Source organism: Electrophorus electricus, chromosome 3 (genome assembly GCF_013358815.1).
Source record: "Electrophorus electricus isolate fEleEle1 chromosome 3, fEleEle1.pri, whole genome shotgun sequence".
NCBI classification, from domain to species: domain Eukaryota; kingdom Metazoa; phylum Chordata; class Actinopteri; order Gymnotiformes; family Gymnotidae; genus Electrophorus; species Electrophorus electricus.
The window spans coordinates 20,048,735-20,064,417 of NC_049537.1; the positions used below are offsets into that span (position 1 = coordinate 20,048,735).

General features: G+C 41.2%; 1 protein-coding gene across 1 annotated transcript in view; it reads left to right on the forward strand.

Moving 5' to 3' along the window:
- LOC113572239 (disks large-associated protein 2-like) overlaps positions 1–15,683 on the forward strand; it is a 128,001-nt gene that overhangs the window by 69,754 nt on the left and 42,564 nt on the right. Inside the window, exons 3-4 of the mRNA XM_027001646.2 lie at positions 11,357–11,571; positions 14,757–14,913. Coding sequence (XP_026857447.1) covers positions 11,357–11,571; positions 14,757–14,913 — 372 coding nt within the window. The remainder of the gene's footprint in view (positions 1–11,356; positions 11,572–14,756; positions 14,914–15,683) is intronic.

The window sequence follows — 15,683 nt, forward strand, 5'->3', positions numbered from 1 at the left end:
CAGTCACGATCAGTCCCTTCCATGTTCCGTGTTTTCCATGTTTTGTGTTTTGTTCCGTTGCATAGTTTCGTTTTGTCCTCACATTGATTGTGTACACCTGTCCCTCGTTTCTAGTTCATGTATTTAAACCCTGCTGTGTGCCTTGGTCATGCTTTTTCATTGTTTGTTTGGAGGTTTGACTGTTTGTTTCATTATGAATTAATGTTTGAATGTTTGATGGTTGTTTCTTTGTACTTTGTGTTTCTTAGCCTTAGTTCCTAGTCTGCTTCTCTAGTTAGCCTTTGTGTTTTCGTTTTGTACTGTATCCTCGTACTCTCCGTGTCGGCTCTGTGACCCTGGACCGTATTAACGACTCTGATTTTGGATTTGCCCCTATTAAATCTCGCTCCTCTCAGCACATGCGTCTGCCTCCTTACCACTCAGCATTGCACACAGACACACAGTGGTGTGAAAGTGTTTGCCCCTATCCTGATATCTTATTTTTTGCATGTTTGTCACACTTAAATGTTTCAGATCATCAGACAAATTTAAATATTAGACAAATAACACAAACACAAAATGCAGTTTTTAAATTAAGGCTTTTATTATTAAGGGGAAAAAAGTCCAAACCTATATGGCCCTGTGTGAAAAAGTGATTGCCCCTAAACCTAATAACTGGTTTGGCCACCCTTAGCAGCAACAACTGCAATCAAGCATTTGCAATAACTGGCAATGAGTCTTTTACAGCACTGTGGAGGAATTTTGGCCCACTCATCTTTGCAGAATTGTTGTAATTCGGCCACATTGGAGGGTTTTCGAGGATGAACTGCCTTTTTAAGTTTATGCCACAGCATCTAAATCAGATTCAGGTCAGGACTTTTTACTAGGCCACTCCAAAGTCTTCATTTTGTTTTTCTTAAGCCATTCAGAGGTGGACTTGCTGGTGTGTTTTGCTGCTGCAGAACCCAAGTGCGCTTCAGCTTGAGGTCACAAACAGATGGCTGGACATTCTCCTTCAGGATTTTTTTGGTAGACAGCAGAATTCATGGTTCCATTTACCACAGCAAGTCTTCCAGGTATTGAAACAGCAAAACAGCCCCAGACCATCACACTACCACCACCATATTTTATTGCTGGTATGATGTTCCTTTTCTGAAATGCTGTGTTACTTTTACGCCAGATGTAATGGGACATACACTTTCCAAAAAGTTCAGCTTTTGTTATGTCCGTCCACAGAGCATTTTCCCAAAAGTCTTGGGAATCAACAAGATGTTTTCTGGCAAAACTGAGACGAGCCTTTATGTTGTTTTTTGCTCTTTTTCACACAGGGCTATGTAGGTTTGGATTTTTTTCCCCTTAATAATAAAAAACCTTTATTTTAAAAACTGCATTTTGTGTTTACTTGTGTCTTGTTATCTTTGTCTAATATTTAAATTTGTTTGATGAGCTGAAACATTTAAGTGTGACAAATATGTAAAAAAATAAGATATCAGGAAGAGGGCAAACACTTTTTCACACCACTGTGTGTGTGTGTGTGGTGTCACGGTATAGCCCCTCCTCCCAAACGTCTACCTGTGTGTGTGTGTGTGTGTGTGTGTGTGTGTGTGTGTGTGTGTATTCGTTCGTCCGTATGGCCAGTCTCTCGTTTAATTGTGGATGTGTCTGTGTTTAACCCAATAAATGTCGTTGTGTGTCACATGGCTCATTTGTGCATCCTGCCAAGCCTCCCAGCGTTACAGAAACACCGACTGCTGAAGGATGCCAGGGAAGAGGAATGAGAAAGGGAAGATGAGGAAGAAGACACGTAACCCACTCCTCCCCAGCCCTTACAGGGAAACCCCCCATACTCTTGGGCACGCTCTATACTGGGACAACAGGGGAGAGAGCATCTGGAAACTTTTGGGGCAGCCCTGTGTATAGCTCAGGATCGGCCTCTTCGGAGTCCAACAGACCTGTGACGGACTACCAGAACTGGTACGAATACGACCAGTATCCAGGTACAGACTCCGTGGGGTCCTTTTATCCCTATGGGGAATACAGAGAAGGCTATGAGGATTATGGAATGACTGAGGAGTGCAGTGACGTTAGTCTGCAGTCGGACTCCGTGTCCGACCGTGAGGCGGATCTAGTGATGGTGGTGGAGGAGGTCCTCCATAGGGACCCTCGCTCTGTTAGCGACACTGCAGACTACGAGAGCGACGAGCCTCCAGTGCCCAAGGCTCTGCCCAGGGCATGCCGCTCCGGAGCAAGCAAGCTGCCCCGTGTGACTTTCAAAGAGGCGATGTCGTCATCCGAGGAAGACTCCTCCCCCTAAGGCAAATAGCCCCAGAGCACAAGTGCCTCTGCCTAAGCCTCGTAGAGGCAGAAGGCAGCAGAAGGCAGCAGTCCCAGTCACACTTAATATGTCCGTCACTTTGTCTACCTTTGTATCTGTGCCTGTACCCATCAGTGTGCCTGTCCATGTGTTTGTTGTCATCCTGGTCCCTGTCTTCCTCCCCTATGTCCTGCTTGCACTGGCCCATGTTGGTTCGCTCGGTCCTCCGGCCTCGCCATTTGGCATTGGTTTCCGTAGGCTTGTATGTTGGGAGTCGCGCCGTTGGGGAGGGGCTCTGTCACGGTACGGCCCCTCCTCCAAAACGTCTCCCTGTGTGTGCATGTGTGCATGCGTGTGTGTGTGTATGTGTGTGTTGGTTCGTCCGTATGACCACGCCCTCCCATGTTTCACACCTGCTCCTCGTTTTGCATTGTCAATGTGCGTGTATATAAGTCTCTTGTTTAATTGTGGCTGTGTTGGTGTTTAACCTAGCGATAGCCTAAGCGCTATGTTGTCTTTATGTTTATCAATAAACGCCGTTGTGTCTCACGTGGCTCGTTTGTGCATCCTGTCAAGCCTTCCAACGTTACATGTGGATGCACCCTGATTCATGAATAAGGAGTTCACTGAATTTATTCCCAAAATACCACCATACTTTACAGTAAGACTGGATGAAAGAAAAGCTATGCTGTATCCAGCTGTGGGTTATTGGACCAGCAGTAATGGTGTGAATAACTTATTCATCTCAGGCTTAGATTTATTAGACAGGATTAATGTTTTGGTGGTGTTCTTATCAATTGTAGTCTTTTACTGTTTGTTATCATTTATCAACCTGTGTGATCTCACCTTTAAATTCTATTACTATTTCACAGTTTCACACCAGCTACTTTTGTTGGAGTGAGGATTATGGTTTTCCATGGGGCAATTTGTAGCAGCCATCAAACTGTAGTGTCTGTACCATTACAAAACCTTGTCTGCCTTAGTAGCCAGTAATATGGATAGCTCACATTGCTTGATAAACACCAAAGACATCACTAACACTCTAAGGTGAAGCTGCTCAATTTGCATGTGTTTAATTTTAGGCAGCAATACAACACAGGTGTATGGGCAATGAAAGAACAATAGAACACAGAACAATAGAATCCAGGTATCTGGCCAATGAAAGGAGCAGGAAATGAACTAGCAAGTCAAATCTGTGATTGTTTCCAACTTTCAGATGAAGTAATTTCACTAATGAGTCCCAATCACTTCATCCAGCACCTGGTGAGAAGAGACAAGAAGGCAAGATTGTAAGGGCGTAATTGAAGCATTCATTTAAAAAAAGATTCTATGCAATTTTCAATTATATTTGATTTTCAGTATTTTATGTGTTAAGATTACTGATTCTACAGTGCTTATTTTGTGTACTATACAAATTGGTTTAACTCAAAATATACCTTTTATTTCAAAACAAAAGATTGCAAAGTGAAATCTTTCCTTGGGGAAAAAAAGTTTTTAGAAAATCTTATAAAGCATAGCAACTAAGCTATCAACAGTAGAAAGACTGAAATTGCTTTTTATAAAACATTGCACTGTATATGAAAGACCCCCTCAAAAAACTCTGGGGAGTATTTACAGTTGATACAGTTTTTAAATTTCAGTACAAAGTTTTTGATATTTTTTATAGCCTTAGGGATGGCCACAGCAGTACAGTGAAGTGTTATATTCAAAACAAGACTATGCCAAATGCTTTGTGGTAGTTGTAACACCCGCTTTGGCTTACTTTCCTTAGAATATTATGAATGAACCAGTTTTATGAACAAAACATTGATCCTTCGCGGTGTAAAATTAGGTTAAAATAAAATTAGACAGCCCAAGTTGAGCTAGCTCCATTTTCCTCCACAGCCTTTCCTGAAACATTAGACAATGTGCTGTTTATTCCAGTCTCCTCTAATCAAATGTTTTTCACAATGTATCATAACTGGTGCAGCAGCATGCTGGAAAGCTTCATAACACAGAACACGTTACATGCATTTTTTGTAGTTTCTGTGGTTGTTTACAACATCTTCATGTTTGGAAATTGTATTACGTTTACTCATTATTTATAGTGTTTATCCTTTTGGGTCACTTCTTGGTTCCAAATGCATCTCAGTGTGCTGTCATGGAGATTGATTTTCAGCGAGTATCATCCCAAATGGCAAACATTTAAATCTGTAAATTTGTAATATATTTACAGAGATGCTTGTGAAGGTCAAACAGTGTAATTGAAGCAGCAGCTTTGCTAGCACAACAGCATAAATGAGGAAGGGCAGGTGCGAGTGTGAGACAGGGATGGGGCTCCTTTTAGCAAATCAAATCACCAAAGAGGGACAATGAGGTGGGACTAACAGTAGCTACCAGTCAAGTTGTTCATGGTAAACTCCATCAATCATGTTCCCATCACTCAATTATACTGTGAAAATACTCTCAGGAGTCTTTGCAGAACTCAGAATTCTGCAGTAACAGAATTAAACAATACTTTTGCAGCAGTAGACTTTTGGGGACTTTGAGTGGAAAGTCTTCATCCTGTAGGCAGTGTTTCATCTTGTAAGTGCTAAATTGACCAGTCTCTCTTCCACCTCTCTTTTTCAGTTTGGAGCAGCACTGATAGTGTGTTTTTGCTGTCAGGCTGCCCATCTGTGCATCCACTGGGTGGAAAATTAATTTTGAGTTAGGTGCAAGACTGTTGTAGGTGTGAAACATTTAATTAGAGTTTACTTTGAGAACAGTACTCCGTCTTCTTCTGGCACTGTGGATTGTTGACAGGCTACCACACACACATTGTGTCCTTTACTGCATTTACTTTTCATATTGATATTCATTGATTCTTATGGGAGCTGATTACAATAACAGGCCCCCCAGATGAAATTTAAGGGTAAGCATCTTGTTTAAGGGCATTGCATTTGTAAGCTGGGATTGAACCCATGACCTCCTTGACCTCTGGGGCCATAACCAGACTGCTGAACGCCTGTGATTATCATCTTTCTTTGGTTAAAGCAAAGATAAATAAGAATGAGTGATACCTGCCTAGTTAAGCACTGCCCCAGCTGATCAAAAACAGTGCCAGGGGCAGAACCATTCACTCTCCTTTATTGACATTTTTAAGCTTGATCCATTTGTTTCTGCATTTGTCACAACTCCTTGGAGGGGGCAGCGGAATGTAAATGCAGCAGGTTATTATCTGCAATGCTTGGGCAGTTATTGCTCTGAAGCAAGATGTCAACAAGCCAGCTAATTATCTTCTTGATTTGCCGGAGCAGTCATTTGAGCAGACTGATCAGTGGGGCTTGCTCACTCGCTTCTGCAACATGTAGTCAAGGACAACTTGCACATAAAGCTGGTTTTCAGTGGCTTCAAGCCTATTCTACACTGCAGTCGGTTATGTGTTCATACAGTACACGTCTGAGTTGATGATTTATTAGGTACTCCTACTATGTTGCTGTACCTATATGTTACCAATCTTTTTTTTTTTGGGGGGGGGGGGATCTATGTAGTTGGAAGTTACTTGACTAATGTTGACTTGTGTTTCTCTCTTTGTCTTGCTCTCTGCACAAGTGAGCCATGTTTACAGTGCTCTTTTACAGATTCTGTGTTTCAAAAAAATGGTAGGTGATGTGCGAATATTTGTATTTCTTCTTTGTTAGTTTATGTTATGTTTATATGTGTTTGCATAAATAATAATTACAAGTACAGTTACTGAATAAATTATATAGTTATATAAATTATACATTAACAGCATCAAGCTAACACTTGTCTTTTGGTCAGAACCAAGAGAGGGACCAGTGAAGGGTGCTACCGTGCAGGACTCTGGTACAGTCAATGAGCTCACTTTTATGTGATACAATTGGTAAGAAAGCTCTTGACTGCTGGATGTGGATGTGGATCTTTAGGTTTCATGTAATAGCTAATGAAGTGAACTATTATGGAAAGCTCAGCAATAGTGCACATGAGATTTCAGTAATCACTTGAATGAGGGTGCTGCAAAATGTGTATCACCTAAGCTGACTGTCAGCAGTCTATTAGACTGCTGGGATCTGTTTCTTAGTTCAACTTCAGATTTTCATGTAGTCATTATAAACTCGCTATCTCAGAAACATTGTCAACATTTCTACCATTGAATGACCTACCACTGAATCAGCAGTCATGTGACTTTGGGACGGAGAGGTGAACGGCGCCCTGGAGCATGCAGACATGTTAAATTAGCTGTACCACATCTCCATGTTCTCTACATCCGCCAGCTCAGGCTTAGGCCTCCTCGGCTTTCTCTGTGTCAATTTTAGACACACGCGCACACAAACACACTCACTCACACAAGTGTCAGAGTAGCAGGGAACAGCATGAAACTGGAGATGAAAGGCTTGTCCAGGCATCAGTAGACTGACCAGAATGGCACTGTGTCATTTCTGTGGAGATGTCTTAGAACAATGGGACAGTGTCCAATCCCCACCCCTCCACTGTTCCCTGCATGATGATCTGCTCATCTGTATAGCTCAGTAACCTGTGGATAATAGTGATAATGGTCCTGAAGATTTGTAGTTGGAGTCACGCTGATGTGAAAATCCACAACCTCAGAAGCTACTTATTTACCGTCCTCCTTAGGTGAATAAGGTGACCTTCATTACAGAATATCTCCATCCTACACCCTGATTCATGTGAAGTGTAAGTGATATTTTAGCTCATGAAAGATTGATTGCATTTAGGTACCTCAGACTTTGACAAACTCTACAAGTAGCATCATGAATTTCAACTACAGCTCAGTCATATGTGACATAACAGCAAACATCTCTGGGAATGGATATCATCAGTAAAAGGAATCTTGTATGGAAGCACAAGCAGTGTGTCTGGGCCATGGTGTGTATCATTTTGTGGTAAAAGGCTGAATATATCAGCAACAATGATGTTACTTTTATTAATAAGTAGTCCTGGGGGTGTGGTTTCATTCTATAACAATCTAGTCTAAAATGTCATGGTATTAATTGACAATTTATTGAGGATAGAGGAAATTGCTAAAGTGTCTGAGTACATCCTTTCTACAAGCATCAAAACATTTTTTTTCATGTTCTTCAGTACATTACACAGCTGTCGTCTGTGTTAAACTTACAGACATGCATTCAAATGGCAAGAGAGGTAGCAATGTAACATGTTTAATAAGAGGATTACTCAGTTTTCCATGTGGTCCACGTCTTTGTGTGGAAAAGCAGGTTCTATTGGAGGGGGAATCCAGAAGGAGAGGGGTCATGAACTTCAACCTGCAGTTTTTGGACACAAAAGGGATAGGAACCACTGGAGTAAGGACTAAAAAAATAATACTTTAATGAGTAGACCGTAATAGTGATGAAAGCATGCAGTCATACACTGCTAAACCGTAACAACCCTTGCCAGGAGTGTGAGCATGGAACAGTCTGGTTTGTTTCTTAGAGGAGCTGTTGTTACTACTTTGTGCATCTACTTTTACACTTGCATCTTCTGCTCTGCAGTTGTGAGGATGATGAGGAACCAGGCTCATTTCCATTTGCATGTTTACATTACATCTTGTCTTGAATTTGTAAGTGGCAGGTAAGTGTTACTGTGGTTCCCATTACTGTAACTGCAGTATTTAACACCCAGTATATCAATCCATCATAGAGTTCTCAGAATGTTGCATCCCATAAGCGTGCAGTTAAAGCACGATCATGAAATCTTAATCCTAATGAATGTTTTTCTAGCTAGAGCCAGGCACCTGCATTGAATCGTCTGGGTTTGTATATGTATGATGTGCTAACGTGTGTTGTCAAATCGAACCCGATTGTCATGGCAGCATTCATCCTACACATCCTTGCATACAATGTTCCACCTTTAAACAAACCCTGGACCCCCCCCCCCCCCCCAAAAAAAAAAAATAAAAAATAAAAATAAAAATAAACAAACCATGAAAGCCATATTCAGCCATAGTGAGTCTAATGAATTTGTAATGAATACAGCTACTTCTGCAGGTCGTCGTCAGAGGGTGCTGAATCTCAGGCTTCAATGAGCTTTCAGAAGGCCAATGAAAAAAAGAAGAAAAAAAGCTGGAAAGACTCTGTATGAGAACTGTAATTAGAAGAGATTTCTTCCCCAAATCTATAATTTAATGTGTGGAAAACATGGCATCATATTTAAAGCAAAAAAAAAACAAACCAAACAAAAAAAACCTCTTCAGCTTTCAGTAAGAACTATTGTACACACAGAAATCTGTAGTAAGCTGTTTGAAGGATAGGAATTTTTTGCATAACCATATTAGTTATGTCAAAGTTCAGTTGGTTTGCCAAGCCTAGATTAGTCAAATACAGAACATGGTTGTGTTGTTTGGAGTAAAGTGTTATTGCATATTTGGCTTATAAATGTAAGGATTTTGATCCTGGAGCAGCTCACATCATGAATTACACCTATATGCTCTCACAGAATTACTTTTATTGTACTTGGGGTGGGACATCACAGATATACTAAATATACTGATATATCACAGATATACTGAAAGAAACTTGGTTAGTGGGCACTATTTCTTTCCTTGGAGTGATCAGGAGCTCATGATGCAAAATTGCCTTCAGGGTTTTAATGAAGTTGCCTTCAGACATTTCCAGGTCTCCCCCCCACCGGAGTTCTGTATGCAGTATATTGTCTGATCACTGCAAACATATTACTGCCAAACAGTTTGCTAGAAGTCATCTGCCTATTTGCTCTTCACCTTCCTTTATGTTTATTCACAAAAACACCATAAAACAGTAAAACCCCCTGAATATCTGATGGACCCGCTTTCTGAGTAATCTCTGGGGTTATCCAAAATAACTATCAAAATAAATTTGAAATTGAATTAGAATGGCTGCCAGAGGCAAGTTAAATACTGAGAATGTGACATATATTTTCACCTTCATTTCCAGCCCTGACTGACCTGCATTGTGACTCTTCCAGCAAATGAGCATGAACTGATTTCCTGCCAGAATGGGTAGCTGCATTATTCACACCACACAGCAGAGTGAACCATGATGCCACTCTGAATACACGAAACTCTTAAAGGGGGAATGACACCATGTGTGCTGAACATGTTAGTCATCCATGTGCTGGACAGAGGCTTGCACACACACGCACACGCGCACGCACACACACACACACACACACACACACACACTCACTCACTAAACAAGGTGCCAGCGGTTCCTTAAAAAGTATTAATTTGTCTGAAATTACATTTTACAAATTTAAGGCAATTAAAGGCTTATATTGTCTTAAGTTTGAAATCACGTGGCCCTAGATTTTATGCTTCAGACATGTGTTTTTGCTGTGGGCCCATTCGAATTTCGGAAATGTAGTCCCTATGACTAAGACGATTATTTGGCGTCGTTTATGACAAAAGCTGTGCGAGGACGCACATGTCACTTCATGTCAGTATACACTATTGTCAACATGGGAATGCAAAATATATTTTTATGCTTTATTTTTCTTAATTTGTGTTATTTTTATATGATTTACTGTAGTGATGTAGAAAGATATTTTAGAAAGCTAACCTCCTGTGTATTTTTTGTCAAGAAAGTCTACATTACCGAAATTTCAATAATTTGAAAGTCTGCCATCGAATTAATTTATAATGAATACAGCTACTTCTGCAGGTCATCATCAGGGGGTGCTGAATCTCAGGCTTCAATGAGCTTTCAGAAGGCCAACGGTGATTATTTGTCAACCTTTTACATCACCAGAGGAGAATTTCACTCAACCAACTAAGATTCGCTAGCAGTTTATTATTATATTTTAACCTATTAAAATGTCTACCTTGGAAAGCTGACATTTTTGTTAGACATTTCAATATATTGTCAGCGCCAGCATTTCCACACAGCTCATGCGAGTTGAGTCCGCCACACTCTAGCTAGTTTAGCTAAGATAACGCTAGCTACTTTTATGAATATCGCTGATTATGGTTCATCTCAATGTGAAAAGAGTCTGTGTGCATAGATTTTTTTTAAATCAGACAAAATGTTTCGGTTTAATCTTGTTACCATATACACTGACAAATGGCATTTGTAAGATTGCTAGCTAATGTTACCAAAACCTAGCTCAGGTTATATATACTTTGGCACACTGTCATCCTTTAGGAACAATAGATCAGAAACACCCCAAATCACCCCAATAGAGAAGGAAAATCTCTGAGGGAGTCCATAGTGGAGCAGTAGAGGGAAGTATGGGAGACAACGCCAGAAACTAGACTGCTCTGGCTGATCGACACACATACTGAGAATGGGATAAAGAGTAATCTGTCTTTGGAGGGCTGCATGAAGGATGTATGCAAAAGTAAAATTTTTCTGTACTAAATATTTTGAACAAGAGTCCTGTTTTGTTGAACCACTGACTGAGTAATAACCAGATTAAATTTTAAATGAGATTAGCAGTGGCATTTCATCATATGTCCTGGAGTTCTTATTTCTTCTCCAGAATTTTTTGTTCGCAGTTCCATCACTTCCTGGATATGATATGCTTAAATAATGTGATGTGTATTTCCGTGCTGTTGTTTGGGGTGAGACTGGTACATTACAAGCCAGGGACTGCAGGAGAAGCCAAAGAGGCCGAGAGGCCTTTATGCTAGAAGCCTTTAGAGAGGCCGTTATGCTAGAAGCCTTCTCCCTGTCCTGCTAACTGGATCCAATTATGTATGCAAATAAAAAGATGCTCACAGTTCTTGTGCTGATGTTGCTTCCAGAAGCAGTCTGGAACTCTGTAGTGAGTGATACAACAGAGGATATCAGATTTTTATACCATATGTGCTTCAGCAGTCAGCCACGCTGCTCTGTTAGTGTGTGTTCTACTGCTTCTTGGATGAGCCGTTGTTGCTTATATACTTGTAGTTGTATCAGGGTATATCTAGCATGGCAGAAATTTGTGTGTGTGTGTGTGTGTTTATGCATACATGTATCTGTACGATTTTGAATGCGTGTTTGTGTATGGATATGTGTGGCGATGTGCTATACCTGATTTCGATGTTTGCCATGCTGCTTGTCATGAACAGTTTGTAACCAAAGTCCTTGTCCTGTTTGTGTCCAGGTTCCTCAGGACGAGTGGGGGGGATACCCGGGCGGGGACAGGGACGAGGAGATACCATGCCGCAGGATGCGTAGCAGCAGCTATGTGAAAGCCATGGCAGACGAGGAGAGTGGCGACTCCGACACCAGCCCCAAAACATCACCTCACAAGACCATCCGGCCTGACGCCCTTGTCCTCAAGTCCATCATGCAAAGACCTCATATAGACAGCCAAAGGTAGGCCTGCTGGAGCCGCCCGGGACCACATGGGTCCTCCCAGGGCCACTCGGGTCCTCCTGGGGCCTCTTGGGGCCTGCTGGTTTCAAAATGCCTCTGGTGCCTCGCTATTTTCCGGCCAGCTCAGATATGAGTGGGCGGATGCTGTCTTGTCTCATCGCTAGGTGCCTCATGCATCCATGGTAAATCCCGTTTGGTGGCCTGGCTTTGTCTGCAGGCATGTTGTGAAGGTTGAGTCTATTGTTTTTTAGCAGTACTATAGCAGTCACTGTTGTCTTTGTTTCGTACTCTAATTCAGGTCATCAACACATTGTTTTCAGTGATGTTAGTGTAACAAACCTCTTTTCTGCTTTCCAAGGTTTTATACATTTGTGACTTGCACTAGGTTGTGCACGGGGCAGTGCAGCTCACACTGTGACAAGGTTGATTGCTTATGAACCTGATTCGCAGCTTAGTAACAATTAATAACAGTTAATAACATCAAAACATCTCGCTACCCATCCAGCATGTTGACATTCCTAAATGATTTGCCCTTACATTAGGAAGGAAATTCAGCATTGTTATGGAGCTGTCTTGAACTGACTTGAACTGACTTTGTTGTTTTGAAAGTGAATGCTATGATAAACTGCATGGGAATCTCTCAGTGGGAACACATGCAGACTTTGATGTTCTTCCTGAAAGAGTTACAGATCACCAGGGGGTGATCTGTCAAAACTTTATCTGTATTGAGAATAATTCTAATTTGCTGATATAGTGTATATTAAACATAAGGTAAGATGACCATCAACTGCTGAGTGTACAGCATACTCTCATTTGCCTAATACAATACATGTAATAATAGCACTTCATTGTACAATGTCTGCCTGACTTCATGGTAACATGGTAATACTTTTTTTGTGCCACAAACACAGAGTACATAATGTTCTTTGGAGAACAGTGCATTTTCACTTTACATCATATGTAATTTGTTGAGTAAGTAATTATTTGTTGAGCAATACCAAGTTAAACATCTGAGTTCAATGGTTTATCTACACTGCATTGATGTTTTGGAGGATTTAAATCTGTGTTGTGTGTTGATACGATAAAGGAAACTCATGTAACCTTTGTTGTTCTGGAATAATGCTATTCTATGACAATCCAGTGAGAGACATTTGGATTTTCATTAAGTTAAGCAATTTTCTCACAGTGGGCCTACTTTACTGACCTGTAGAGAGTCTGTAGGTTTGGTTGGCACTGATTTATAGCTGAATGATGTTTTAGATATCCTATGTAACAGGATATAACCACAGGCATAGAGTGAATGTGCTCAGAGACACTGGTTATTTTGAAGCCCCACAAAGGTGTCTATTTATGATCACAGAGGAAGTGAAAAAAGATGTGGGTGTCTGGGTGAGAGCAGAACTTGGGAGAGCAAAAAGGGCTTCATTTCTTGTTGCTATTTTATCCTTTGATGGCGAGAGAGAGAAGATGATGGAGAGAAATAGAAACGGAGAGAGAGGTTCGCGTAGAATTGTCTCTGAATTGCTCTGACTTGCTCTGATCCCCTTGTGGGAATCTATGTTCAACACAGTGGGGGGCTGTAGCGGGTTGAATTTGGAAAGAACCAGCAACTATGTCACATCATCCTTTCCCATGAGCCTTTCTCTCTGGTCTCATTCACTTTGAGCCACTGTCCACTGTGGCAGTGCTGAAGCACTGGGTGTGGTAGCTCTCCAAGGTCCTGAGGTTGTACATTAAGCCAGGCTTTGACAGTGTTGTTAGATCATCTAGTTTGATCCCATTTATTGGTGGTACTATATACACATTAAATTTTTAATATCTAACCATGTGAAACAAAAACAGCTAAAAGAACAACATGATTTGCATTTTGCTGAGCAGGTTTGAAATTACTTGGTGGCTGATATTTATGAACATTTATTGCTGCTCACATTCTATATGAATGATTCATCATTTAATTTTTTCAGTGTACCTAGTTGTCTGGATACTAATTTACATGCCTCTACCTGGTGAATGTTTATCTCTTAGTGTGACTCTTTCTCACTACCCTGGTGCCCTGAAAACAGAACATCATTCAGATTATTGCATTTTCATGCTGCCTGTAAAGGAACAGTTAATGAGCCACATGATGTGCATGGCGTTTGACAGCTGATATGCAGAATGGCCTGTGAGCTGCAAAACAACACGTCATTAGCAACAGAGTGTAAGGAAAGCCCTGGGAATTGATCACTGTAAATACTTACAGTAAGATACTGCTAACTGGGACACATTATTACTGCGGTCGCAGCAGCATGTGTTGCATGTAGATATTTGATGAAGACTGAAGCTGGAGGAAATGGAAGTGAAATGGTTAATTTGTCAGTAATAGGTCACTAACACATGAAAATTCCCCTGACCAGAGGGGCGTGTGATGAAGCTTCACCATTTCTCATTAATGCTGTTAATGTATTGTCATGCTGATTGTATTTTTTGTGGCACTATATTAAGCACAAAGGTTGTTGTAACCTGGACTAATTGCTTGCTGTGTGTATTGTGTGTGCATATATTGTGTGTGTCTACTGCAGGTTAAATACTCCGTAAATAACAGACGAAAAGGTTCCTAAAGAGTGTTAATTTCTTGCCTTTTCTTGTAAGGATGACATAATGGATTTTGAAATTTTGGGGGAAATTTGTTGTCTGTCATCTGCTGATAATGCATAAACCAAAATTTACTGACAAAGAAAAGGTGCTGCAGACTCTTGGTTTGACCTCCTGTGCACAGCTCGACAGAGTTGTGAGAATAAGAATCCTCAGGACCAATAATAGTGCGTGTGAAAATGATGTAATTCAACAAAACTCTTGTGATTTAGATGATTATGAATGAGATCCTTTTCTTACCCTCTTGAGCTAAGCTCCACAGCTCACTCTGCCCTGCTGGAAATATGCCCTGGCTAAGGATAGTTATGAAATGCAAGTTTTCATTCATTTATGTGGCTAGAAACTGGGCTTGTGTTGCCATATGGAGATTGCTGTGTTAAACCCAGTGATACCTGGGTAATTCTGAATCCCCATTTCATAATGTGACCCTTTCAGACAATGCAGACTGATGAAGCTGTGCTGAGAAATTCTGCTCCCCCTTGTAATTCTGAGTAGGTAAGTCTGAAAGTCACTTGGGTACATTAGTGTTTGTGGTTGTTCCCCTCGTTCAGCCAAGGCTACCACTTGCAAACGGCGAGAGATATGCGTCCACACCCCAGTGTGTCCCTGGACCCAGCGGCCACCTACAACCCTCCCCAGTTCCGCTCCCGCAACCAGAGCTACATGCGTGCAGTCAGCACCCTCAGTCAGGCAAGCTGCTTGAGCCAGGTGAGTGTGAGCGGGCCCCCCCTTCCCCTCCCTGACACACACACACACACACACACACACACACACACACACACACACAGAGACCCAACTGCTGACATTAGCTTTACTCTCAGGCTGTGCTCGCTTGCTCAGTCCCTGAACATGGCTCCAGTATGATAAAGATATCGTCTTTATTGCATGCGGAAGGAAATACGTTAATTAAGCCAGGGGTTTTGCTGTCATTGTGTGTGTATGGTTGTATTTTTGGAGATTTTGGTACGTTTGACAGTGTTTGACAAGATGTGTAATCTTACAGGAGAAAAATAAAGGTTTCATTTTTAAATGGTGATAATTTGATGGACTGCAGTTGTCTGCTTAGTTAAAAGGAATTTAGTGTTGTGGACAAGTGATGTAGCACATTGGGATTGTCGCTGCAGACTGACGCTTTAAACTGAGCAGGCTGTCTGTCTCTTTGCTTTTGCTCAATGCATAGAGTCGGTGGTGACTAGCTGCATGTTAGTGTGTTTTATGACCCATGGGCATGCCAAGATAAAGAAGACCTTCTCCAGTAAGGTTAGAATGTACCATTGGGGCATTGGTTGTGACATATTCCTGAGTAATACATTATAGGCTCAGCAATAACCTCTGCTGCTTGTTGCATGTGTTTGGTCTCTAACCATTTCTTTCTTCCAAATAGGGTCTTCATAGGACACGTGTGCTTTCCATACATTGGTTTTTTGTACTAAATGTTGAAACTGTATTTCAGACATGAACCTTTTTTTGTTACCCTT